This window comes from Branchiostoma belcheri, unplaced genomic scaffold, assembly GCF_001625305.1.
Source record: "Branchiostoma belcheri isolate BF01 breed outbred unplaced genomic scaffold, Haploidv18h27 scaffold102, whole genome shotgun sequence".
Taxonomy (NCBI): domain Eukaryota; kingdom Metazoa; phylum Chordata; class Leptocardii; order Amphioxiformes; family Branchiostomatidae; genus Branchiostoma; species Branchiostoma belcheri.
In genome coordinates, this window is record NW_017802403.1 from 779030 (window position 1) to 801529 (window position 22500).

Here is a 22500-nt window from a genome sequence, read left to right on the forward strand (position 1 = left end):
GGGGGGGGGCATACGGGAAGAACTCTCGGCTACTTATAATTAACCCTAGCGCTCCTAGCCCGTAGGACAAACAACACTTATGTTTCTATTTTGAAGCAACAGCATATAATTGACTAATTTGCATTAGCCTTGTATAATTTTTGTTTCCTTTTGGACTATCAAAAAACTTTATTCACTTATTTACACATCAATCTATACTTCGTGCTACTAACCTGCTTTTCTGAGAATTCTCCAGTGTCACTGACGAAATGTATTGGACGCTACCTGAAGCGTCTGACGGTTTCAAAAACCATGTCCAGTTGCTTGAGTAACCCTCTTTGGGGCGGAATAGATATCTCTTGCTCATAGTTTATAACTCAAGTGCAGGAAGAGCGTGACTGTACATGCTAGCACCGTTTCAATTGAGGTCATCTACAATGTTAGACGGTCACATGTACAGGACTAGGGTACAAATCCACAAGCAAGCAAACACACACAATGTAAACCATACGACACTTTTTTGAATTGAAAATTGAACGAAAAGGAAAATCAACAAATTTATCATCTTCCAACTTAAGATCTGACAAAAAATACAATTTTGGCACAAATCATTGTTCAAACACTCTAAATATTCAACAAAGCTAGGAAGCTGTACAAAAATGCTATAGCAGCATATGTTTGCAATAGATATATACAATATGTATCATAACCGCGAGGAGTTCCTTTGACTGGGAAAAGGGCATCTAAAGAATATGTTTACCTTTATTATTTTCTTTAACACAAGAAAGTCAATATATCAACCATATTTACATACTTATATACAAAATTTATACCCTACTGAGTTGAACAAAGTGTATAATCACTAAATATGGATCCGTTTATCAATCAGAAAGAATTTCATTGTGTTAATAGTGGATTTTTTTTTGGACCGGAAGCATCTGTTCATACGTAGGTAGCTCTTACATGAACTGCAACTTTACCTTGTCGTCTCTTGAGAGTCGAATTTCTTAGGAAACGCTGTAATGATAATCATTTCCCTGTCCATTGTCGCAACAAGTCTGGTTTAAGACTCGACGTTTGTCCTTCGAAGGTCGTTCACGTTCTGGATATCGTTGTAAATGTGCTGTACAAAATTTATATCATTGCTATGTAATGCTGAGGTCACATTTTGAAACCTAGGCCAGGTTGGCCCGTCTGCGTCAATGGCCATGGAAAATTAACAATCCATATCAAGGATATAAAACAAATTGTACTCATGATTTGTTCTAAAACGTTTTGTGTTTTCTTGTCTTTTATATGGCACTTTTAGAAAGCTCCGTAACAACCGTTTTCCGTCAGTGACATCATACTTTTGGCCCACAGATAGCAGTATGTTCCAAGATAGAGTGGATTTATCTTACTGCATAAAAACAGACTATTAAAAATCCAGTTTTACATGCTCTGAAATAGCTTTGGGTGCATTTAACATTTAACTTGTAGCTAAAAAAATGCCCTCTGGTTGTTCTTTTATCTGTGTTGGAAGCACTGTCTCGTTTCCATCTCATCCAAGCTCACTGCAGGAAAAAAATTACATATGTCAGGAATGGACTCCAAAACAACCGTTTTTTTTTTTACAAAATTAGAGAACATGAAAATAAAATACGATACGATGGATACCAAGTAATAATTAAGAAAAGTTGTCTGATACTGCCATAAAGGTTAAATTGTGTGTTTGTCCCAACACAAAGAACTCACTGGACACTGTAAGAATATTGGACACTCAACTTTCCTGAGAGGGGTAAATGAGAATATTTACATAAGGGCCCATCGCCAATAACTTAACCGCGACGGGGGCCGCCATCGTTTACCAGATTTTTGACCCATTATCGGTGTCAGACTTCAAAGAAGCCACGTGACAAGCTTCACTGGGTCAGTCTATCGAAGAAGACCAGGGGGACTGGGCGAAAGCTGAGAAATGTGTTGGAAGAAAAGTTTTAACTTAAAACAAGAAGATGACTGAGTTGAACTAGTTTTTACAGAAAATAAAAATCTTACCCCAACTCTCGCAGCTGAGTTGGCTTTTCTGTTAAGACTCTGAGAAGGAAGGGACCTTCTATTTTCGGCTCGTGCGTGGTGGGGACGATGACGTATGTGCCTGGGTCCATCTGGATACGCAGAGTGACCTCTCGAGTGTTGTAATAGGACAAGGTTCTGAAGACGGGTGAAGACTGGCCCAACTGACGCTTGGACAGTTTGAGTTCCCGGTCTGGACTCGAGACCTGTATAAAAAGTGTGAAAAAGTGGTGAAAGTAACAAGAAAGATAACAGTTGCAAAGAAAATGCATAATATGTTTACCTTCGTATATGGTCTGCTCTGTTACTCAAGCAAATTCGTATATATGGTTTCAGGAGACTAAATCCCTCCCGCTATAAAATTGCAACATGATGTAACCGAACCCTAGTTACCATGGTGGCAGACGTCTGGTTCAGGTCATTGACCTCATTACTTTGGGGAAGAAGAGGAAAGATAGCAAAAAACTATGTTTTCTTTCAGTGAACATAAAAAAAGTAATCTCGATCCAGCTTTAGCTCACTTAAAAGCTAATCTCCCATTGGTCGGGACAGAGAAGACATACGCGAGGTAAATTCCCCTAGCTCTTTTCGACAAGCGAAATAAATTGTGGACTACAGCTTAATTTCCCATCCTAAGGACTGCGACCACATATGGGATTCGAATCTCTATGGGGTTTGCAAAAAAATATTGTGATCAAAACAGTTCTTGTCCACGCCTGCAAACGTGTGAACCAATCAGCTACTGTTGCGAAATGCAAAGATAATGATTGGCACCGAATTTTCATGTATGATCAGTGTGATAGAAAAAAAATGAGAAGAGAATCGATCTCGTATTGCCTTAACGTGCACTTCTTCGCCAAACACTATTTGGTAAAATGTACGTAAAGAAACCCAATATCATCTGGGAAAGAGATGAAACAAAACTAAACTGGTTATTTAATGAGTGTGTTTTTGAAACTGCATTTTATGTTAATCAAGCTTGGAAAAAACGCAAAACCTTCATTTATTCATAAATTTCTTCTCTGATTTCTCTTTTCCGGACTCGTTCACATATTTAAGTTCCTTTGACCTTTTGTTTCATTTATGTTCTTTTGACAATTTCAGTTGAATTTGTGTACTTTTGACTCTAATGTACGGATTATGTTATGTACAACATTGTATTAAGTTCATTATTTTTATTTGATGTTTCCAGCCTGACTTTTTGATTCGGACTTGGATTTATGTTTCTATGATTTCTGTACCTATGTTTATGTTCATGTTTATGTTTTGGTGTCCTATTTAAAGCCCACATGGGCTGGGCGACAAAAGTCGCAAGACACGTAAATAGAATAACGTTATAAAACGTCAGAGAGTTCTTTCTTTTTTCTTACCTCGTAGACCTGGAAGCCGATATGCGTAAATTTCCCTTTGAACTGCTTATTCTCCTGCATGAGACCGATCAGAACTGAGCATGTGCCGCGGTCTTCCTCGTCGTCTTCTTCCGGGTCAAAGTCATCTGGTATGAAAAAGAGTTGGTTAGACACAGTTTACGATATATGGAAACGTATTCTTCAGGGTCAAATTCATGTGTGAAGAGGTAATGTCGGTTTTATATAGTTTTTTTTTACGACAGTGTGAAGAGGTAGTGTCAGTTTTTTCTACCTGCAGACGACAGTGTAAAGACATACTGTCGGTTTTACATACCTGCAGACGGCAGTGTAAAGAGGTAATGTCGGTTTTACATAGTTTTTTTTTACCTACAGACAACAGTGTGAAGAAAGGCTGTAGGTTTTACATACCTGCAGACGGCAGTGTGAAGAGGTATTAATGTCGGTTTTACATAGTTTTTTTTTACCTACAGACAACAGTGTGAAGAAAGGCTGTAGGTTTTACATACCTGCAGACGGCAGTGTGAAGAGGTAACGTCGGTTTTACATAGTTTTTTTTACCTGCAGTGAAGCGTGATGTGAAGCGGTAATGGCGGTTTTACATAGTTTTTTTTTTTACCTACAGACGACAGTGTGAAGGGGTACTAATGGTATTACATACCTGCAGACGACAGTGTGAAGAGGTACTATCGGTTTTACACACCTTCAGACGACAGTGTGAAGAGGTACTATCGGTTTTACATACCTTCAGACGACAGTGTGAAGAGGTACTGTCGGTTTTACACACCTTCAGACGACAGTGTGAAGAGGTACTGTCGGTTTTACATACCTTCAGACGACAGTGTGAAGAGGTACTGTCGGTTTTACATACCTTCAGACGACAGTGTGAAGAGGTACTGCGGGTTTTTCCAATAGGTCTTTTGGTACCCCACGCTGCCGCCGGCTGTCTCTCCCTTCACCCACTCTCCTATCTCCTGTGCCACGTCCCACTTCGATTTCGGTCCTAGCAAAGAAAGACAACATAAGAAATAAATATCATTGTTATAACTGACTAAAACTCAACATTACATTTGTTGAAGTGATGAACACAAAATACTTCCTAGCAATATACGTAGAAAATTTCACCTAAGTATACGATTGCCTCCGTAAGTGTGTTAAATATTTATTAGAAGGAAAACTTACTAATACATTTTTGTGCAGAAATATATTTTTAGTCGGATTGAAAGTTTAAGGGTTTAATAGTAGACGGTTCATAGTTCTAAGTGTATGTAGACGAATACATTCCGTGAAGAAGGTTGATGGAGACAACAGACAATTTTGGGTTAGTCCTAATTCTTTGTAGTCAGAAGTTAAAGCTTAGTCTTCATTAAAAAAAAAAAAACTTACCAGTTCTAACAGTCTCGTGCTCTGCTAGTGAAGCGATGGTGACCTCTCTGTAGAATTCGCTCCAATCATCGTACTCCATCCTGTCATTGGGATAACATTAATGCAGTGTAAGTCTAGAATGATTACACCTTGCATAAAGTTATATATTCCTGTATGTGGCTCTATTTTACACTATACACGTACAATGCAATTTTTAAAGCCCGATATATTATAAGTAATAAACAAACTCTTTCGGGGTGTTGCGCATCTAACTAGGATGTTATACATGTATCGTTAACTTTATTAATGAACTAGTAAATTACTTTTTGACTAATTTAACCTCTCTTCTTTGCATGCAAGTTGCAACTAAGTATGTGTCAATTTGAATCTGAAATATGTTAAACGTTTCAGCAACTAATAATTAGTATAAAGCACACTTCATACCAGAATTCCCCGTCGTCTTTGTTTTCATGATAAAGTCTCTGTTTGACAGCTTCCGACACTCCCTGCCACTCTGGCGATCTGGAACCGTATAAGATATGCCAGTTTTATCCTCATCATCATCATCACCATCATCATCACCATCATCACCATCATCCTTACCATCATACATCCGGAAAAACTTCCAGTGAGGAAAATGAGATGAAGTAACTCCGATACTTTTTGTAGGATTGAGGTGTTCAAGAATTTATTCTAGAACTATTCTATTCTATTCTCGAACTATTGTAGAGTGGAACTCGCTGTCACCCAATACATGTACAGTTGGGGCGTTGTCATTAGATAGCTTTAAACAATGTCTTGAGTTAGATGTTCGAGGGTTAGGTGTAACAAGTCGATTGGTGTAATGTAGCAAGCTGCCGCAGCGCCGAATGCCTTTGTGCGGTGCAGGTGTGTTATGCCGAAAGGCGGCGCCTGCTATACAGATACAGAAGCTGGTGTGTTACGCCGAAGGGCGGTTACACCGGATATGCAGATACAGATACATATGACAAACACCATGTACCAGGACTCCAAGGCTGACAGAGTTAGCTGAAAATTCGGGTTAGTCCCAACTTACGTAGTGTTGGACATATAACGTTTAGCCTTGTCATAATGAAGTATACCGTGACAGATTGGCTTTCATGCTATGACCCATACTTAGTTTAATCCGTAGCAGATACAGACTACTGACCCGTCACTCCAGGCTCCCTTCCACTCCTGTCTACCCCAGGGGTTCCGGATCTTGATAAGTCGGTGTGTCTTTCCGGAGCTCCGGATCTGAAAAAAACCGTCAAGAACAAATAAGATCCTGTCGGCAATAGAAGGTTACGACTTGAAAATATCTGTTTTACAACTCTTTTGGTAAAATTATTTCGCTTGTTCCATAGAGCATATATAATGAAATGCCAACTACCTCTGGTGATCTGTAAAGGGACTGCCATTGCCTTTGTATCCTTAGATGTGGGGCAGAAAAAAACAACTATCTATTCAGAACCAATCTATTCTATCATGCCATTACAAGTTTAAACGTCGATAAGGACGATAACGTACCTAATTAAATGTTCTTGAGAATTAGTGAATTAGATAATTTGGTTTTACAACTGTTCTCCAACTAAAAATAATCGTCCGGTCGTTGGCACCTTACGTCATTACGTAGAAATGCCATTTACATGTACATCATGGCGCACCGGGACGGGGGGCGATATAAACTTTTCAAAATCTGTGAGTCTTTGCTGGTGCCACAAACATAGACACGTGCCCTGATTGCCCTGAGGACTGAGATATCCAGCGGAAAATTTTCTTACTTCATTTCTTAAAGTAGAAGAAGAACTACATTGGTACATAATTAATGACGAATAGCCTCCTTCGCAGACTTGTTAATTTGTTCGGAGAGCGAAGCAAGTAATTATGCCGCGGATGGACGGTTTTGCCGCCGAGGGAATTTGCCTGGGAGAGACGGTTTCGACCTCCGGCAGAGTCCCTCGGTGGCAAAATAGTCCCTCCGCGGCATATTAAACTCGCGTAAAAACTGAAAAAACTAAAACTGTCGCTCCCCGAAAAAAATTAATGCCGCCGCCTCAGAAATCTACGAAGGAGGCTAATGATAACTTACCTTTGAGACTCCAGTTATGGTGTAGGCATGCCCACTCACCAACCCGCTATCATGTCCCTCCTCAAACGTGCTCTGTGTTGGTTCAAACATGTAGAAATCAAATATTTGTATTAAATATCGTTAGGCCCAGGAAAATAATGTTATGTTTTTAACTATGGTTACTGGCAAGGTTACCTTCTTTAACCAAATGAAAATGTACAAATTAATGTAAATTTATAAATTAAGTCTTGTATCTTGTATCATGTATCTTTGACGCTCTTCCCCTAACAAGATAATTATATTTTCTCTTCCTTACAATATACAATTCCTAAAAGGATGTACATGTACAGCAATCCAAAAGTCTTGGCCACATGCACTTCCGTTAAAATTTAAACGTACAAGCGTTTAATAAAAACATAAGAGTGCATAAGAATATTTGAGGAACGTGCTACCCGTGACTTCCATTGGTTGAACAGCTATCTGCCATCCTCTCACTGGAGCTCCCATTGGTCTTATTAATAATTACATGTATATTAAACGTTAAACTTTATTCCAACACACAATTTACAGAGATCAAATTTTCAGCGACCACTTTTGCCTTCATCAGGATGGCCAATGTTTCAATGTGCTGGTGGCACTTTTGATGGAACTTTTGATCAAGTGCTTACGTCCCGTATCAGTAAAGTCTCGTGTGAATAAGGTCACGTGTTTGTACACCGTAACTCTCGCGAGATCACGTTGTGAAGTGATTGGTCATTAATTATCCTGATGAAGGCGACAGTAGTCGCTGAAAAATTGATCTCTGTAAATTGTGTGTTGGAATAAAGTTTAACGTTTTACTATGATTACTATCAACACAGATGAACTTCCATAATAATTAATAATTATGATTGACAGTATCTTACGTGTGTAGAGCACGTCATGAAAGACCCCCGTTTCTGAGCCTTCAGCATGGCTTGGTACAGGACGGCTGCCTCCTGAAATCCGGTTTTGAATCTCTCACAGATCCCCCCGGTTAGGTCTGTCAAGGCGACCGTGGTCTGGCCGCGATCAAGGGAGGAGTAAGAACCATTCAGCCTGTGGGAATGGACGGTATGAGCGTGAGTTGGAATTCACACTACGTTATCAATAGTACGGACACACACTCAAATATCTCCAAGCAGATCCCTCTCGGTGGCAAAAAGACAGTATCAAATTGACCAGGCAGTATTTATTAGCCAGAGAAGCTCCGCGGCCACCGACGCCGCGACGGGTGGGGGTCAGGACAAAAAAAACGGCCATGTATAAAAATGTAACGATCATTCCCCCACAACATCTGCTTGGAAAGTACACAGTCACATACACACACTCACACACACGCACCATCACACACCCTCAAAAACATAATCACACACACACGCGCGCACATAAAAACACACATACTCACACAAACGCACACATACATGCACAAAAACATACGCTAGCACATTCACACACACACATACGCGCGCGCGCATGCCTGTACACACAACATGAGTACGAAACCGCACCCAAAATAGTTATCCCGTATTCTTAGGTAACGTTGCATGAAAAAAAAAAACAATGTCACTTACTTTGCATATGCTTTTTCGATGAGAGGCAGCCAAAACTCGTTCTTGTCGCTACACCTGGCGTACGTCAGGTTACTCCATCTGGTCGGCAGTTTGTCGTCCACATACACGTCCTCCCACTCCCCGAACCGCCAGAACCGGAAGTGCGCCACGCCCGCATACCGGCCCTCCCCCCTCCACAGGTACTGGTCTTTGGGGATAACCTTTAGGGAAAGGACAACGTCAGCTTTTTGTAAAGTATATTGATAGACTTACAGATATACATATACAAACATTTTTTCATAATTTGTCAACTAATAGTGGTAAATTAAGATTTTATGCAAAATGTAAATCCATGTACACCATAGAACGATATCTTAATATTACAGATTTCGAACTAAGCTCAGCCATTAGTAAAATTAGAGTTAGCGCCCATCCTCTGGAAATAGAAAGAGGCCGGTATAGAAGACTACCTGTATGTGAAAGAATCTGTAAATATTGTAGTGCAAAGGCTGTAGAAGACAAAATACATTTTATTAATTTTCAAACTGTTCATTCCACAACAACGCTCGAAATGAATTGACTATTCAATTCAAACTTCTACAATTTATCCCATTTTCTCTAAACGTAAACTATTCTTCTTCTGAAATCTGATAAACTTTTAAATTACCCCCCTCCCCTCCACAGGTACTGATCGTTGTGGATAACCTTTAAGGACAGAACAGCGGAGATGTCAAACTTTTGCATACACATCACTTGTAAGACCGAACCTAGAATATGCTGCGACAGTATAGGATCCATATACAACGAAAGACAAAGACAAATCGGAAAGGGTACAGAATCAAACTGCAAGATTCTGCATGAACAACTATGTAAGAGGTGCTAGTGTCACGGAAATGAAAAGAAACCTACAGTGGGCCTCACTGGAAGACAGAAGAAAGATGTCCAGACTATGCATGATGTACAAAATGACTAATAAACTGGTGGACGTTCCAACTATTAAGTACCTGATACCAGTCCAGAAGAGAACTAGAAATAGCCATGCCTTCAAGTACCAGAGTTATCAACCAAAAGGATTGAGGTGTTCAAGAATTCATTCTTTCCTAGAACTATCGCAGAGTGGAACTCACTCTCACCAAGTACAGTAGGGGCATTGTCATTAGATAGCCTTAAACAATGTCTAGAGTTAGAAGTTCAAGGGTTAGGTGTGACAAGTCGATCGGTGTAATGTAGTCAGCTGCCGCCGCACCGCGTGCCTGCGAAGCTGGTGTGTTACGCCGAAAGGCAGTTATACCGGCTATACTGATACAGATACAGATTTTGTAAAGTATTTTAATAAATTTATCGAGACAACCGGGGAGGTGATATCAAATAAAAACTAATAATAAAATTTTATTACTCAACAAATGTAACTGGTACAATGTATGGCAGAGAATAAACAACAAGGGACGATACACGAACTATACAGATATACAATTTCAGCAGAGTTAATCCATACTATATACTACAATTTTAATTCTAGCGAAGCTAATCTATTGCATGCTATTATATTAGTTTTTTTTTTTTTGCAATTTCCTAGCGCAATCGAATTTTTCCCGAGCACCGGCAGACCTAGCCGGCTTTCCTCTGACCTATTCCATACGTTAATTGTGTTCGGCTAGTGTTCGGGAGGTTGAATTTGGAAATGTGTGATAGGGAATGATATTGGATACGGCTGAGGAAGGCTTCGCCTGTAGTGAGCCAGTCTAGTCGCCTCTGACGTGTTTGGATCTTAGGTACCCCCAGTGTTTGTCCTAGTTTGTCTTAACCCTTGTCCTGCTGGCATTCCTGGCACAATATTTTTCAATAATTTCATGTCTTAATTAGATCATAGACCCCCAATTTTTTTTGCCTTGCAGTGGCATAGTTACTTCTGCATTCGTTGCGTTTCGCTGCGGTGTGATGCGTTGCACGAGAAATACCCCCAAATCGTATCTATACAGGGTGTAATATAGATGGTACTGTATGTGCCGCGCGACATATGTTGCGCACAGCAGGACAAGGGTTGGTTGACTGATGTGCTGTTTACCACCCACTCTGGCAGTGATTTCTAGTCTTTCACACTCTTCACGCTATATAACACATGACCTCTGGATCTAGCTTCTGAAGGGGAATTTCGTTGTTGTACTGTCCGACAACAAGAAGAATGCATCTGCTTGGATTCTCTCTTTTTCAGTTAATATTTTAAATACTTGGACTATGCCCTTTCTTCTTCTTCTTCTCAATGGAAGACTTAACGCAGGTACCACTGACCTTAGCCATGAGCTGACTCTCCCTGGCGATGGACGCACACGCCGACAGGAACCAGCAGTCTCCCAGCGTGCCCTGCTTCACGTCATCCGTACTCACACCGTGAACAAGCAGCCGGGGGTTGTCTGACATTTCCTGGAATGGATGGATGGATGAATGAATGAATGAATGAATGAGTGGATAAATGAATGGATAAATGAATGGATAAATGAATGAATGAATGAATGAATGAATGAATGAATGGGTGGGTGAATGAATAAATGACTAAATGGATTAATGAATGGATAAATGAATGGATGGATGGATGGATGGATAGATGGATGAATGAATGAATGACTGAATGAATAAATGCATGAATGAATGAATGAACGAAGAAATGCAGGAAGGAATGAAGGAATGGACGAATGTGTAAATGAATGGATAATGAATAAATGAATGAACAATAAACAGCTTCTTCTCACTTCGGGACACTTGAAGTTTATTTTTGGGACAGTGCTGGGACAATAGGAAGAAAAGTTAATTTCGAGGCCTGAAAATATAGAACTTCTCCACCCACCTTTGGTCTCTTCCACTCGATGTCTTTTCCGTCCTTCCCCTTATGGTCTATAGATTTCGGCGTTGCAGGGAAGTCAGGGTCGTCCCACGGAATACCGGAGTCCAGACAACTCTGAATGGCAAATCTCATCTCCTGTGAGGAGGAAGAAATGATCAAGATTGTGGAATCAAGAGGTCCCGGGTTCGAGTCCTGACATGCCACCGATCTTGTTCCCTTGGGAAAGGCAGTTTACACGACTTTCCTGACTTCGTTCAGGTAAAAAATGAGTATTGTCTTGTCCCCTGTGTTGGTGGCGACATTAAGATATGTTAAAAAAAACTGAGTGCACCGTCACCACGTCTTGTGATTAGATGTTAGAATATATATCAAAAAAGTGATCATAAGCAAGTACAGTAATATCAGCGGGTTTGGTGAATGGTTCTTTATACTCAAATATTTTACTTGTTTCAACAGATACAAGTCTCAACCCTCATACTGTCATACATATATATAATTTGATTTGATTTGATCTATTGAAATTACAAAAAGTGCAATAAACCCGGAATAGAGGCAGCTAACGCGGAACAGAGGCAGCTGTTGCTGGTGTTGTGTCCCTCACATAGAAAAGAATACTGGACAGACAATACTTATCTTCACTTGAGTTTAGTGAGGAAAGTCGTATAAAGTGCCTTTCCTAACGGCACAAGATCCTTGGCATGTCAGGACTCGAACCCGGGACCTCTCGATTCTGTGTCGCGCAAGCTGCCGTTGCGCCACACGACCCCACCAGATATAACCCAAACTATGGCACTTAAAAACCATCTACATGAAAATATGCATTTTTGAGTTAGTTAGTCGAACTACATGTACAATGTGCCTAAGCCAAATGGGAGAAGAGATTCTGCTTTAAGCCTCGGTCACAACCCGCCGTACGTGCTTCTGCGTGCTGTCTACGTGCAAAAACGTGGGCAGGGCATCCGTGCATGGTCAGTACCGCCTCCGTACGGAATCCTATGGATTTGGGAGCACGCAGACACGCCGTAGAACTTTAAGTGCATGTAAAACTTTTTCCACGTGCGGTCTGCGGATTCACCACCCGTGCGTGCGAGTATGTGCCGTGCGGAAGAAGCACGTGTGAGTACGGCCTCCTTACGGTAAAGTTGCAATCGCACAGAGATCATACGTTGTAAGCACGTACAACTCACTTACTACTTGCGCAACGTACGATGCACGCAACCGCTCACGGCCAGACGTAACGTGTAGACCACACTCTTACGCCTTGCTCAACCGTGCGAGTGACGTGCGTCGATGCCACTCCTTCCCCACGTTTTCAGACATAGCAGACGTAGCCTCCCAAAAAAGCGTACGGAGAAAAAGGAAGGAAGGCGGGTTGTGACTTTAGTTCAGTGTCCAGAAGTGGCTCTTGTTGATGTGCACCGAGCAAACTCTTAAGAAAATCGAGCAATGTTCCCCAAAAAGCACAACATTGGATGTCTCTCGAATGATTGCATTTTTGCGTATACTAACTATACAATACCACTGCTCCACACAAGTTGTAGTTCTGTATCGATTACACGTAATAGGGAAAGTTTATAATTCTCCTATAGGCGACTGAACACTCCTGACACTTAACCCTGTCGTCTATTCAGGAACACACAAAGGAACAAGCAGGGCGTGGTGTAACATAAAACCTTCTGTCACCAAAGTAACACAAACACCTGTACCCACTAGTCTTCACCAGGCCTTCCTACGGGGCAGGGCTCGTAATACACATTCATGTGTCCTAGCTGTTCATGTGAACAGCTAGGACTTTGAGTATAGGACTATGACTCTGTTTTGACGCATCAGACTGTATCAGACTGTATGTTGTCCACTCTTGTCTTACTGTATGTAACAATGTCTTGTGTAATCTTGCTGGGCTCCCTTCGAAAACCGCTATAAGTAAGCTGAATGGGGCTACCCAGCCGTCTTTTAATGACATAAATAAATAAATGTGCACCTTAGTGCACCCAAATTTTGAGCTGTGCACCCATTATTTTTCTGTGGGTGCACCAGTGCACCCAAATATTTTCTCAGGTTTTCGTATTTGAAGAATAAAAAATGATGTTAAATGTATTAGCATACAGCGTATTCTTAGCATCCAAGTGTCAGAAAAATAACAAGATTATTGTTGTAGTGCTTTCCTTTAGAAATGAATCATATTAGTTTTTGCTGACATTATACTTATTTCATTTTATAAAGTACACCCAAAATATTTTTTGTGCACCCAATTTTTTTAGGTTGGGTGCACCAGTGTACCTACATGTAAAAATTGATTCCCAGCCCTGCTACAGGTGTAATTATAAGGATCCTAAAATTCGTTAAAAATGGAAATAGTTAACCAGGAGAGTCAGTCTTCGAGAGGGTAAATTTCCCCCTTTGAAGGAATTCAAAGAAACATAGCACAGACTAGGTACCCAGGACAGCCGATATTGCGTTTTTGTTGTGAAACTTTGTGTTCCATTCCTCTCCCTAAAAATATCCGTACATGTACCTACTCAAGGACTCAATTTGCAATTTGCACAAGGCCTGCTTGAATTTGCAAATCAAGCTTAGCATGAAACTTCATTTGTGTTGGTATACTTCAGTCTTCGTTATGACCAAAAGTGCTAAACTTTCTAGCAAACTCTTAGTAAACCGGGACTCCGTCAGCCTTGTTCACGGAGCCTTGTTGCAGCAAAGGGGATCCATTCCGTGAAAAGTTGGCCGAGAATTTGGGTAAGTCTCAATTTACTTAGTGTTGGCTAGAAAGTTTAGCCCTTTTGGCCATGATTCATATCAAGCTATTGGATTGTATCTCAACGCATCAAAAATCGAATTCAATCATTCAATTCAATTTACATCCACTGAAAGCTGAACTATGTTAATGCTTCAACTCATAGTATGGTTTTGTATGTATGTGTATGTATGTACCTCTGTAGCTGCTTCGACGTGCACCGGTGGCGGTGTGGGAGGTTTAGGTGTGGGAGGTTTCGGTGTGGGGGGTTTCGGCTCCGGTTGGCGGTGAGGAACTGGCGGTGAATCGGCGCGATCAGGCGGCGGCTTTACCCCGGCATGTGGTCGGGGCCTTGTCGGAGATGGTGGGGGCCTTGTCGGGGTTGGTCGGGGCCTTGATGGTCGAGGTTTGAACAGCTGTACGTCTTTCGTCCTCCGTGGCGGTGGGCGGAGTTTCTGCTGAGGTTGGCGGTGACCGAACGTCGAATCGCCGTGATCTACCGGCTTCCTCCCCCGTGGCGGCCGGGGCGACACGAAGTTAGGAAACGGCACGTGTGGAGGCTTCCGCCCGAAGCGGCCCTGTGGCGGTCCCGTGGGTGGAGCGATGCCTGCGTGTTGCCACTGCGGAGGGGGAGGGTAGTTCCGATGTTGGTAGGTGACGTACTGAACGCTCCCCTGGTTAGGGGCGTACCCGGGGGGTGGGGGAGCCCACCCACCGGGTACGGTGCTCCTCCCCTGGGGTTTGTTCCCGTGGACGGCATTAGGGGCCCAGTAGTCCCGCCGAGGTGGTGCAGAAGCCCCACAACCCATGTGACCTGGAGTAGGTGTTACGGACTAAGCCTGCCTGCTACTGCGGTCTCTAACGTTAGATCGCCCCGCTGACCGGTAAACAAAGACACGGTAACTTGACCCGCCGACAACACACAGTATCCAGGGGCACCGGGTCACGCTAAGTACACCCCGTCTTTTGAGGGTCTGTATACCTCTTTTCGTGTGGCGTAAAGGAACGTTTATATTTCACTCGAAGGCATCGGCTTTAATTCAATATTTAAATATGGTTAGAGTATATAACTTTTCTAGATAATTGCGGTAAATAATCATGGCTTTATCAGGATAGAATTGTAGTAGTAATGCCTATATACTTTTGAACACTATAGTGTGACTGCGAATGCCATGGAATAAGGTCAGCGATTACAAAGGCTACGGTGTTGAAAATGGCTCGGCGCGGTTTCATAAATTAATATTTTGGGTCACAATGATAACACGGTGTACCCACTACACTTGTCGAAAAGAATAGGAGTTACACTTTTGCATTTTACAAATGCACAAAAATTTGCAACGTCGTGTATTTTAAGTTATGCACCTTGCTTCATGCAATTCATTAAAACGTCGCTAGAGCGAGTAATAAAGGTTTTGCGCCCCTAGCGCTTCTTGTGCAAAATGTCTTTTCGAAATTTACCCCAACAATTATATTGTAACGTGTAATCAAAGATCATTTATATAGTGAAGTAATATAAGCTCTTTGCTTTGGATTCCCGAAATCAAACCCTCTGGTAATTAGCAGCGTGGCTTGTTATCAAACGATATGAAATCATCTGGATATAATTTGTCAGTTTTTGTCAGTCTTCTATCCTTGCCGGCAAACTGTAAACTGGATGGCTAAACTCCCTCGGCGTGTTATCTCTCTATTTGACCAATTCCTACTATTTCCAGCCGCGCCCTCAAGCCTGGTAGAGGCTAGTATATAGTGCCAAGCCCCAAACTGCGTATGAATTAATCTTTGATTTTTGTTTAGGCATTGTGTTTGTCAGTGGGTATATTGATTTTATCTCTTGCTACAAAAAAAACTAAAGATAGTGGGTTCTATATATTTTCTACATTTAGTGTTATTAGTTACAGTACCGTTTCTTATCCTTTGTGCTTTGTAATAAAGTCATTCCTTGACGCCATCTCTAGTTGTCTTTTGTACGTAAATTTTACCCGCCATACAACCAGAGTTCCTTTCTACAACATGTAGAATACTTGAAATTCCATTCTGAAAAAAAAGGATAAAAGCAAGATTAACCCTCGCCAGGTAATGGGTGTGTTTGCTATTGTATTACTTATCCCCACCATCTCTGAAGCCCCTGTCACTCACGCATAGTCTGATATCCTGAATATTGCCGACCCCCCACCCCCACCCTAGCCTCTACCAGGTTTGAGGGCGCGGCTGAAAATAGTAGAAATTGGCCAAATAGAGAGATAACACGCCGAAGGAGTTTAGCCATCCAGTTTACAGTTTGCCGTCCCCTCTACTGTAAACTGGATGGCTAAACTCCCTCGGCGTGTTATCTCTCTATTTGGCCAATTTCTACTGTTTCCAGCCGCGCCCTCAAACCTGGTAGAGGCTACCCCCACCCCACAACCATGGTTAGGAGTAAATCTAGAGCAAGGTTGGCTGTGGTTGGATGGTGTTCGGCAAGGTCGGCTACTTTCGGCTGCGCACATTTCTTAATGTATGAAACCTTCCCGTTTGGAATGTCCGGAATTTGTGACTAGTTTTTTTTTTTTTCTTTTTTTTTTAAATCACTAACAGGACACACATTAACTTGTTCTTTTAATTCCTGATGAATCACATTTGTTCTTTAAATTCGGGACAAATCGGTCAGGCCACATTTGTCAGGCTAGTAGGACCTTGACTAAGATTGTGACGTCATAATAGTTTTAAGGACAGGGATTTAGGACAGCTTTTAAGGTAACAAGACTGTTGGAATGTACACAATATAACCATAACTATCACAAGAATGCTTCTAGTTGTACGACAAAAATACGGCAAAAATTCCTTCTTGGTATGTCCTAATTGTATGGATAATACTTATATACAATCTGTCTACTCTTTTTGAATGTGGATCATGGGGTCCTGTGGCGTAGCGGCAAAGTGCGCTACTCGGAACTAAGAGCCCGGGGTTCGAGTCCTGACATGCCGCCGATCTTGTGCCCTTGGGAAAGGCACTTTACACGACTTTCCTCACTTAGCTCAGGTGTAAATGAGTATTGTCTTGTCATGTATTTGTCCTCTGTGTTGGTGGCGGCATTAATATAAGTTGAAAAAACTTAAGTGTGTCGTCAACACGTTTTGTGATTACATGGTGGAATTTATTAAAAAAATGTGGATAGTGTCAGTTGGCGTTCGTATCTTATCTCTCTTCCTTTAAATATTGCGTAGAATACTTCAAATTCCGATCTTCACAAAGAATCCACGTGAGATCTCCACTTGTCCTTCAAAGGGCGTGTTTCTATTGTTAGATAATCGCCGCTATCGATCATTATCAGGTGACGCGCCGATCCTTGTAAGGCCACACAGCCTTAATTTTATGGATGCCATCCACACGCGCATTGATTTTTTGCCTGTTTTTACAACAACAAAAAAGAAAAAAAGATCATGTCCCTTGAGGCTCTGGTCTGGCTCTAGGCTTGGGTAGTCCATGGTAGTTAGCCGGTGGTAACTCTAGAGGAAGGCACCCAGGCTAGAAAGCGTCACGACCTAAGAACACTGCATACGTACAGTGCCGATTCATACTGTAAATTCCGCAAAAATCCAGCATGTGCCGGCTTGTCGTATACGTCGCTATGTACTGCCGTAAATACACGATACCTGAGCTTTGTATTCCTGTGGTTTAGAAGCATTTTTATTTTTGGCCGGAATGTTTCTTTTACTCGCCCGTGCACACTAGTTTGGGGGTCTTCAGAGGATGTCATCCAGAAAATTAAGTGGGTGTAGCCTAAGGCAACATTCGTTAAAACGTACTCCAGGGGGTCAAAGGTCACGATGACGTAGTTGGGAAGGGCGCTATCCCATGATGCCTTTCGCACAATGGCGGAACACACCTAGGCGTCACCTCTCATGAGATAAATACATAGCATTGAATTATTTATGAAGATATAAAAGCCATTCAATTGCTTTGTCTACTTTAAATATTTATAAGGCACAGGTCGTTGTCTGTCTAACAACAGTGGCGGAGGTTCTATATTATTATCGTTATTTCTAGTGGGAATTTTGTTAAATGTTCCTATTGTGCGTATTTTAAGTACATACAGAGTTCCCCATAGGCACACCATTCCGTTCGAAAATATGTCCTGACTGATATGCTCTATTAAAGACTTGCGATTTTTTTATGATACTATAATGGCCCTTAAGAAAATGTGTCCTTGTAATAGCCAGGCCCTACCCAAAACAGTGAATTTTTAATGAGCTTTCAGATGACTGATATTCTTCTCAATTTCTTTCCAGTGCGCAGAGCAGTATGTAGCTTTTTGTACGCAATGTTTACATTTTATCATATGGTAGACATTTTAGATCCTACGCGTTAGGGGTTAAAATCTGACTATTATGTTATGGATAATCCTGATTTTTATTCATAAATTGTTGATTTGGGAATTTTAGCCAGAACTGAGGGTGAAAACTTGCAGAGATTATGAGTAAGGTTGATAATAGTGTTTATCTGTAGTTACTGGGAATACGTGCAGGCTTGCCGGATCACCTGAGGGAACACCGACCGAACCGGTTCGACTGGGTCACACCTTACCGACAAACGCCCATTATTACAAGGCAACTCGGACGAGTACACCCCTGCAAGACACCTCAGCTAGCTCTCTTCGTCACAAGAAGGCGATTTTGTCGGACTATTTTGTCACACGTTTGAGGTTTAATACTAGGAGCAAACATGGCTAGGTACGGGGGAAGAAACCTGTTGTACGAGAAGATGGATTTAGACTTTTGGCGGGCCATCTTTGCCGAGTTTTTGGGCACGATGTTGTACGTGTTTGTGGTGTGCGGGGCACATGTCGTGGTGGCTCTGTACAACGGAGTAGCGCAGTACACCGCCACCCCGACCGTCTTCCCGCACGACCAAATCAGTCCTATCGTCATCGCCCTGGCGTCCGGGTTAGCCTACGCTACCATGGTCCAGATGTTCGGACTGAACAGCGGAGGCCACTTCAACCCAGCGGTGACTATCGGCATGGTGATCGGGCAGAAGATCACCATTCTCCGGGCGTTCTTGTACCTGTGTGCGCAGGTGGTCGGCGGGATCGCAGGGGCAGCCATCATGTACGGGTAAGTCATGAAAAAAAACACGTATTTTGTTTTTGAAAACTACAATGATTATCTACACCTAAACACTGCTGTCTTTGTTTTTAATTACATACAGTATCATACTGTATACGTTTGTTAGAAATTACTATCTTCAAGCCTTAAGTTTTAGAAAAAGGGACAGATTGTTGGAGGGACCATTGTAAACAAAATGGCGGCCCTTATATTTTTATGTTGAATAGGAAGGGATAGAAATATGTTGTCAACGTGGCAGCTTTAGCAAGGGACGTAGGATGGTTTATTGGTGCATTTTGGTTTATTTTTTTCACACATGATACTCTTATCACCATGAATATCCAAGAAAGGAATGCCCAAGGTGGGTCTAGGGTGGGTGTCTGTTAACTCAACCACACCCAAAATTCCTTGCAGTTGCTATAATCACCTGTAACAATGGCACAAAAAGACAAACCTTATGCCTTTTTTCCTTTGCATTAAATCAACTAAACGCTCCTAGAAAATTATACAAGATTCTTAGATATCTTACTTGAACAAGAAAGTAAAATACTACTAGTTTATAATTGGTAAATGATCTAGGCTTAGCATATTACAAGAAAAGTACAAAAATTAAATAATTATTATAGTTGCAGCTTAGCAATTCAACAAGAACGTTACATTTTTAACATATTTCCGTTGAAAATAGTGCATTTTAGTCCGTTTTCTTCTACTCTAACTAATAAAGAATTTCAAATGTGATTAAGCTGTAAGTATAATGACTCTGAAAGAACTCCCAAAAAGGAGAGACAAACACAATGTACCTTATCATTGGATTTAGGTGGTATACACTCAACAATGCATGGTACATCCATGCTTAAGTGACTCAGGTAGTTGTTATGCTGTTCAAAAGAACTCAAACCTTTCATAGGTCACAATTATATGAATCACATACTCTCTTACTGTAGAAACTTTGAATAAAAAACATCTGTATGTAATTGAACAAATTATAACGATGGCAAAATTACAAACCTTCATTCTGCAAGCATGTTAATAATAACTTAAAGAAATCCAGTTGAATGTATTAGATCAGCTGACATTAGCTTGACCTTTTTAATTCTCACACCAGCTATACCAGTACACATGGACGAATTTTTTTTCAAGATTATGTTTTAACGAAACTTGAATAACAAGCAAAGACGTTAATACTAGTACTGTATATACGTCAGAAATGAGTGTTTCCCTTAGCCTATTTTGTCATTATCAAGGCAAATTTAAAAGAGTGAATATTTGTGGTTTTACGGTATCCTTTGGAGAGATAACAAGACGCGACCTCACTATGGCCTAAGGCAAGGTAAATAGCTGAGTAATTAGGTGTGACGCATTGAACACTGTACTGTGCTTCATGTCTGTCCATTTTGTCCAAAGCATATAGAACATGAATTTCATTTTGTCATGTACAAATATGATGTTATACGTAACAAGCTATTTACATTTCTCGAATCAAGTACAACAGATTTTAAAGAGTCTCGATGTTGGAGATAGATTTTAATATATCTTTACATGCAATGGTCCCCACAACGCAAGATAGGCAGATATATAAAGGAATGCTTTGTTATTAGAAAAAAATTCCGAAACTTGTGATTAGCTCACTCGACTGTAACACTTTGTCAAAGACTTGTGCTGTCCCTTATTATTTGAATAATTATGACATAGATTTGTGATTTTATTTGATATTAGGTCTTATTCAACTCAAAGTAGTAAGTTGAATCAACCCTTTCCCACAACATACTAATATCTGAGAAAAATGCGATGCCGCTGACAGAAAACGATTAAATCTACATTTAGTTATGGATACCATATAGAATATGATAAAAAAATATGCCTCACATGGGGGGGGGGCAACCACTGTATGTTGTTTTGTTGTTGTCTTGAGGAAAACGCCGGTGGCACCGGGAACTGAACAAGGACTGTTTGAACGCACAAAATATACGTCGAAAATGTGAATTAATGACACAAATATGTTAAAAAGTGATAGTAACTGTTGATAACACAAAAAATTAGTATCATTAGAAGATTCAAATTTTAGGTTACAAAAAAATTAAAAAAACAAATTTAGGTAAAAAAAAATATGCATGTACCATGTGATTTGAAATTTCAATCGACCATGTCTATTTAATGTTCTTTTAAAAAGTTAGTATGTAATATAAAAACGATAGAAAAAAGACTTTTTTCTTGTCATGACCATTTCTTAACGAAGAAAGTTGAATCAACTTAAGTCAATTATAAATACGTGCCCTTTGAGTGTTAATGACAAAATATGACCCTTACGAGTGTATACGTACTTAAGAGTTGGAAACAATTCAATTCAATCAATTCAATCAATACTTTATTATTGTACCAACATTGCAGACACACAGTATATAGAATTATAGTGTTGCCTGAATGGCATTGGTATTACAATCAATACATTAAAAACGCATAACATTTCATTGCATTACATACATATATACATGAATATATGAAAGTTTATTGCAAATACTTTCCCGAGGGCTAATTGCAGTTACAAACAACATAAGACAGAAAATACAGTGGCATGTGAGACTACATCTACGTCTAGCATTATACTATATTCTACAACATACATGGTATTAGTTTTATATACATACTACTGATATAAACTGTACACACCAGGCAAAGCAAGTTCTGATTATACAGTCTGATTGTAGAGTCTTGTGGATTGATGTAGGAACGAGTTCTAAGGTCTTTTTGTTCTGGCTGGAGGGATGGAGATGACGTTTTTGTTTCTAAACATAGCTTTCAGTCACGTTTGTTCACATGGTAGAAATTTGTGATCGTACCACAACTGAGTTCCCTGTGGGTTGTCTATTAATATCAGAATTGTGAGATAATTGCACAAATATCTTGAAAAGTGGAAGTAACTTATCATCAGACAGATATTGTAAATAAAACATTTAAATTTTTGGTACAAGAATAATGACATTTCAGTTAAGAAACAGATAAGTAAAATACGATAAACTTAATTTTTGGTTCGTTATTAGCATACATCCCTGAAAAGAGTGTTATAGAGAGAACAAGTTTTTTAAATTTAGTAATAGAAATTCACAGGTGAAGGATTGTGAAGTATAGAAATTGGTGTAGTATGACTATACAAGTGAAATTCCATTTTCTCGTATACAAAGTGTTTAAAGTTAAAACTTTTGGTCCAACACAAAAAAACACTCTCACCTAGAGCGTTCGACCAGTCACTTTGGTCTTCCTCAGTCAGTCTGACTGGCGAGAGAATTTTTTTTTGTTTTGGAACAAAGGTTTTAACTTTAAACATGTAACTACCAACACAGATGAATTTCATGAAAGTATTTGCTGTGTTTGCTGAAGAATGCAAACATCTAAGAAAATGATCCTTGTATTTCTTTAGATTGTCACCGTCCGCTAGT

General features: G+C 40.5%; 2 protein-coding genes across 4 annotated transcripts in view; one reads left to right on the forward strand and one right to left on the reverse strand.

Annotated features, from left to right (window-relative positions):
• Positions 1-1929: 1929 nt before the first annotated feature.
• LOC109474789 (calpain-9-like) lies at positions 1930-14819 on the reverse strand. The gene is made up of 12 exons (XM_019775153.1): positions 14179-14819; positions 11248-11379; positions 10695-10826; positions 8427-8626; positions 7740-7911; positions 6856-6927; positions 5935-6020; positions 5208-5285; positions 4785-4864; positions 4270-4401; positions 3402-3526; positions 1930-2237 (listed from the first exon to the last, which is right to left on the reverse strand). Exons 1-12 carry the CDS (start codon positions 14788-14790, stop codon positions 2010-2012), a joined length of 2049 nt encoding a protein of 682 aa, XP_019630712.1. The 5' UTR covers positions 14791-14819; the 3' UTR covers positions 1930-2009.
• A 3751-nt stretch (positions 14820-18570) lies between these two features.
• The window catches only part of LOC109474810 (lens fiber major intrinsic protein-like), a 12601-nt gene continuing 8671 nt past the window's right edge, over positions 18571-22500 (forward strand). For 2 of the 3 annotated variants that reach the window (XM_019775195.1, XM_019775185.1), the window contains exons 1-2: positions 18571-19075; positions 22482-22500. The exon at positions 22482-22500 is cut by the window's right edge and continues 54 nt beyond it. In XM_019775195.1, the coding sequence (XP_019630754.1) occupies positions 18684-19075; positions 22482-22500 (411 nt within the window). In that variant the 5' untranslated portion in view covers positions 18571-18683. The remainder of the gene's footprint in view (positions 19076-22481) is intronic. The other variant, XM_019775174.1, reaches the window with a different exon arrangement.

What these genes read in the sequence shown, in the direction of transcription:
- LOC109474789 (XM_019775153.1), bottom strand. Translation starts at nt 14,790, where the DNA reads ATGGGTTGTGGGGCTTCTGCACCACCTCGGCGGGACTACTGGGCCCCT. An exon ending in ACGTCGAAGCAGCTACAGAG is followed by an intron (nt 11,380 to 14,178) that starts GTACATACATAC and finishes TCCTCCTCACAG; the next exon opens with GAGATGAGATTTGCCATTCA. An exon ending in AAAGACGACGGGGAATTCTG is followed by an intron (nt 4,865 to 5,207) that starts GTATGAAGTGTG and finishes TCCCAATGACAG; the next exon opens with GATGGAGTACGATGATTGGA.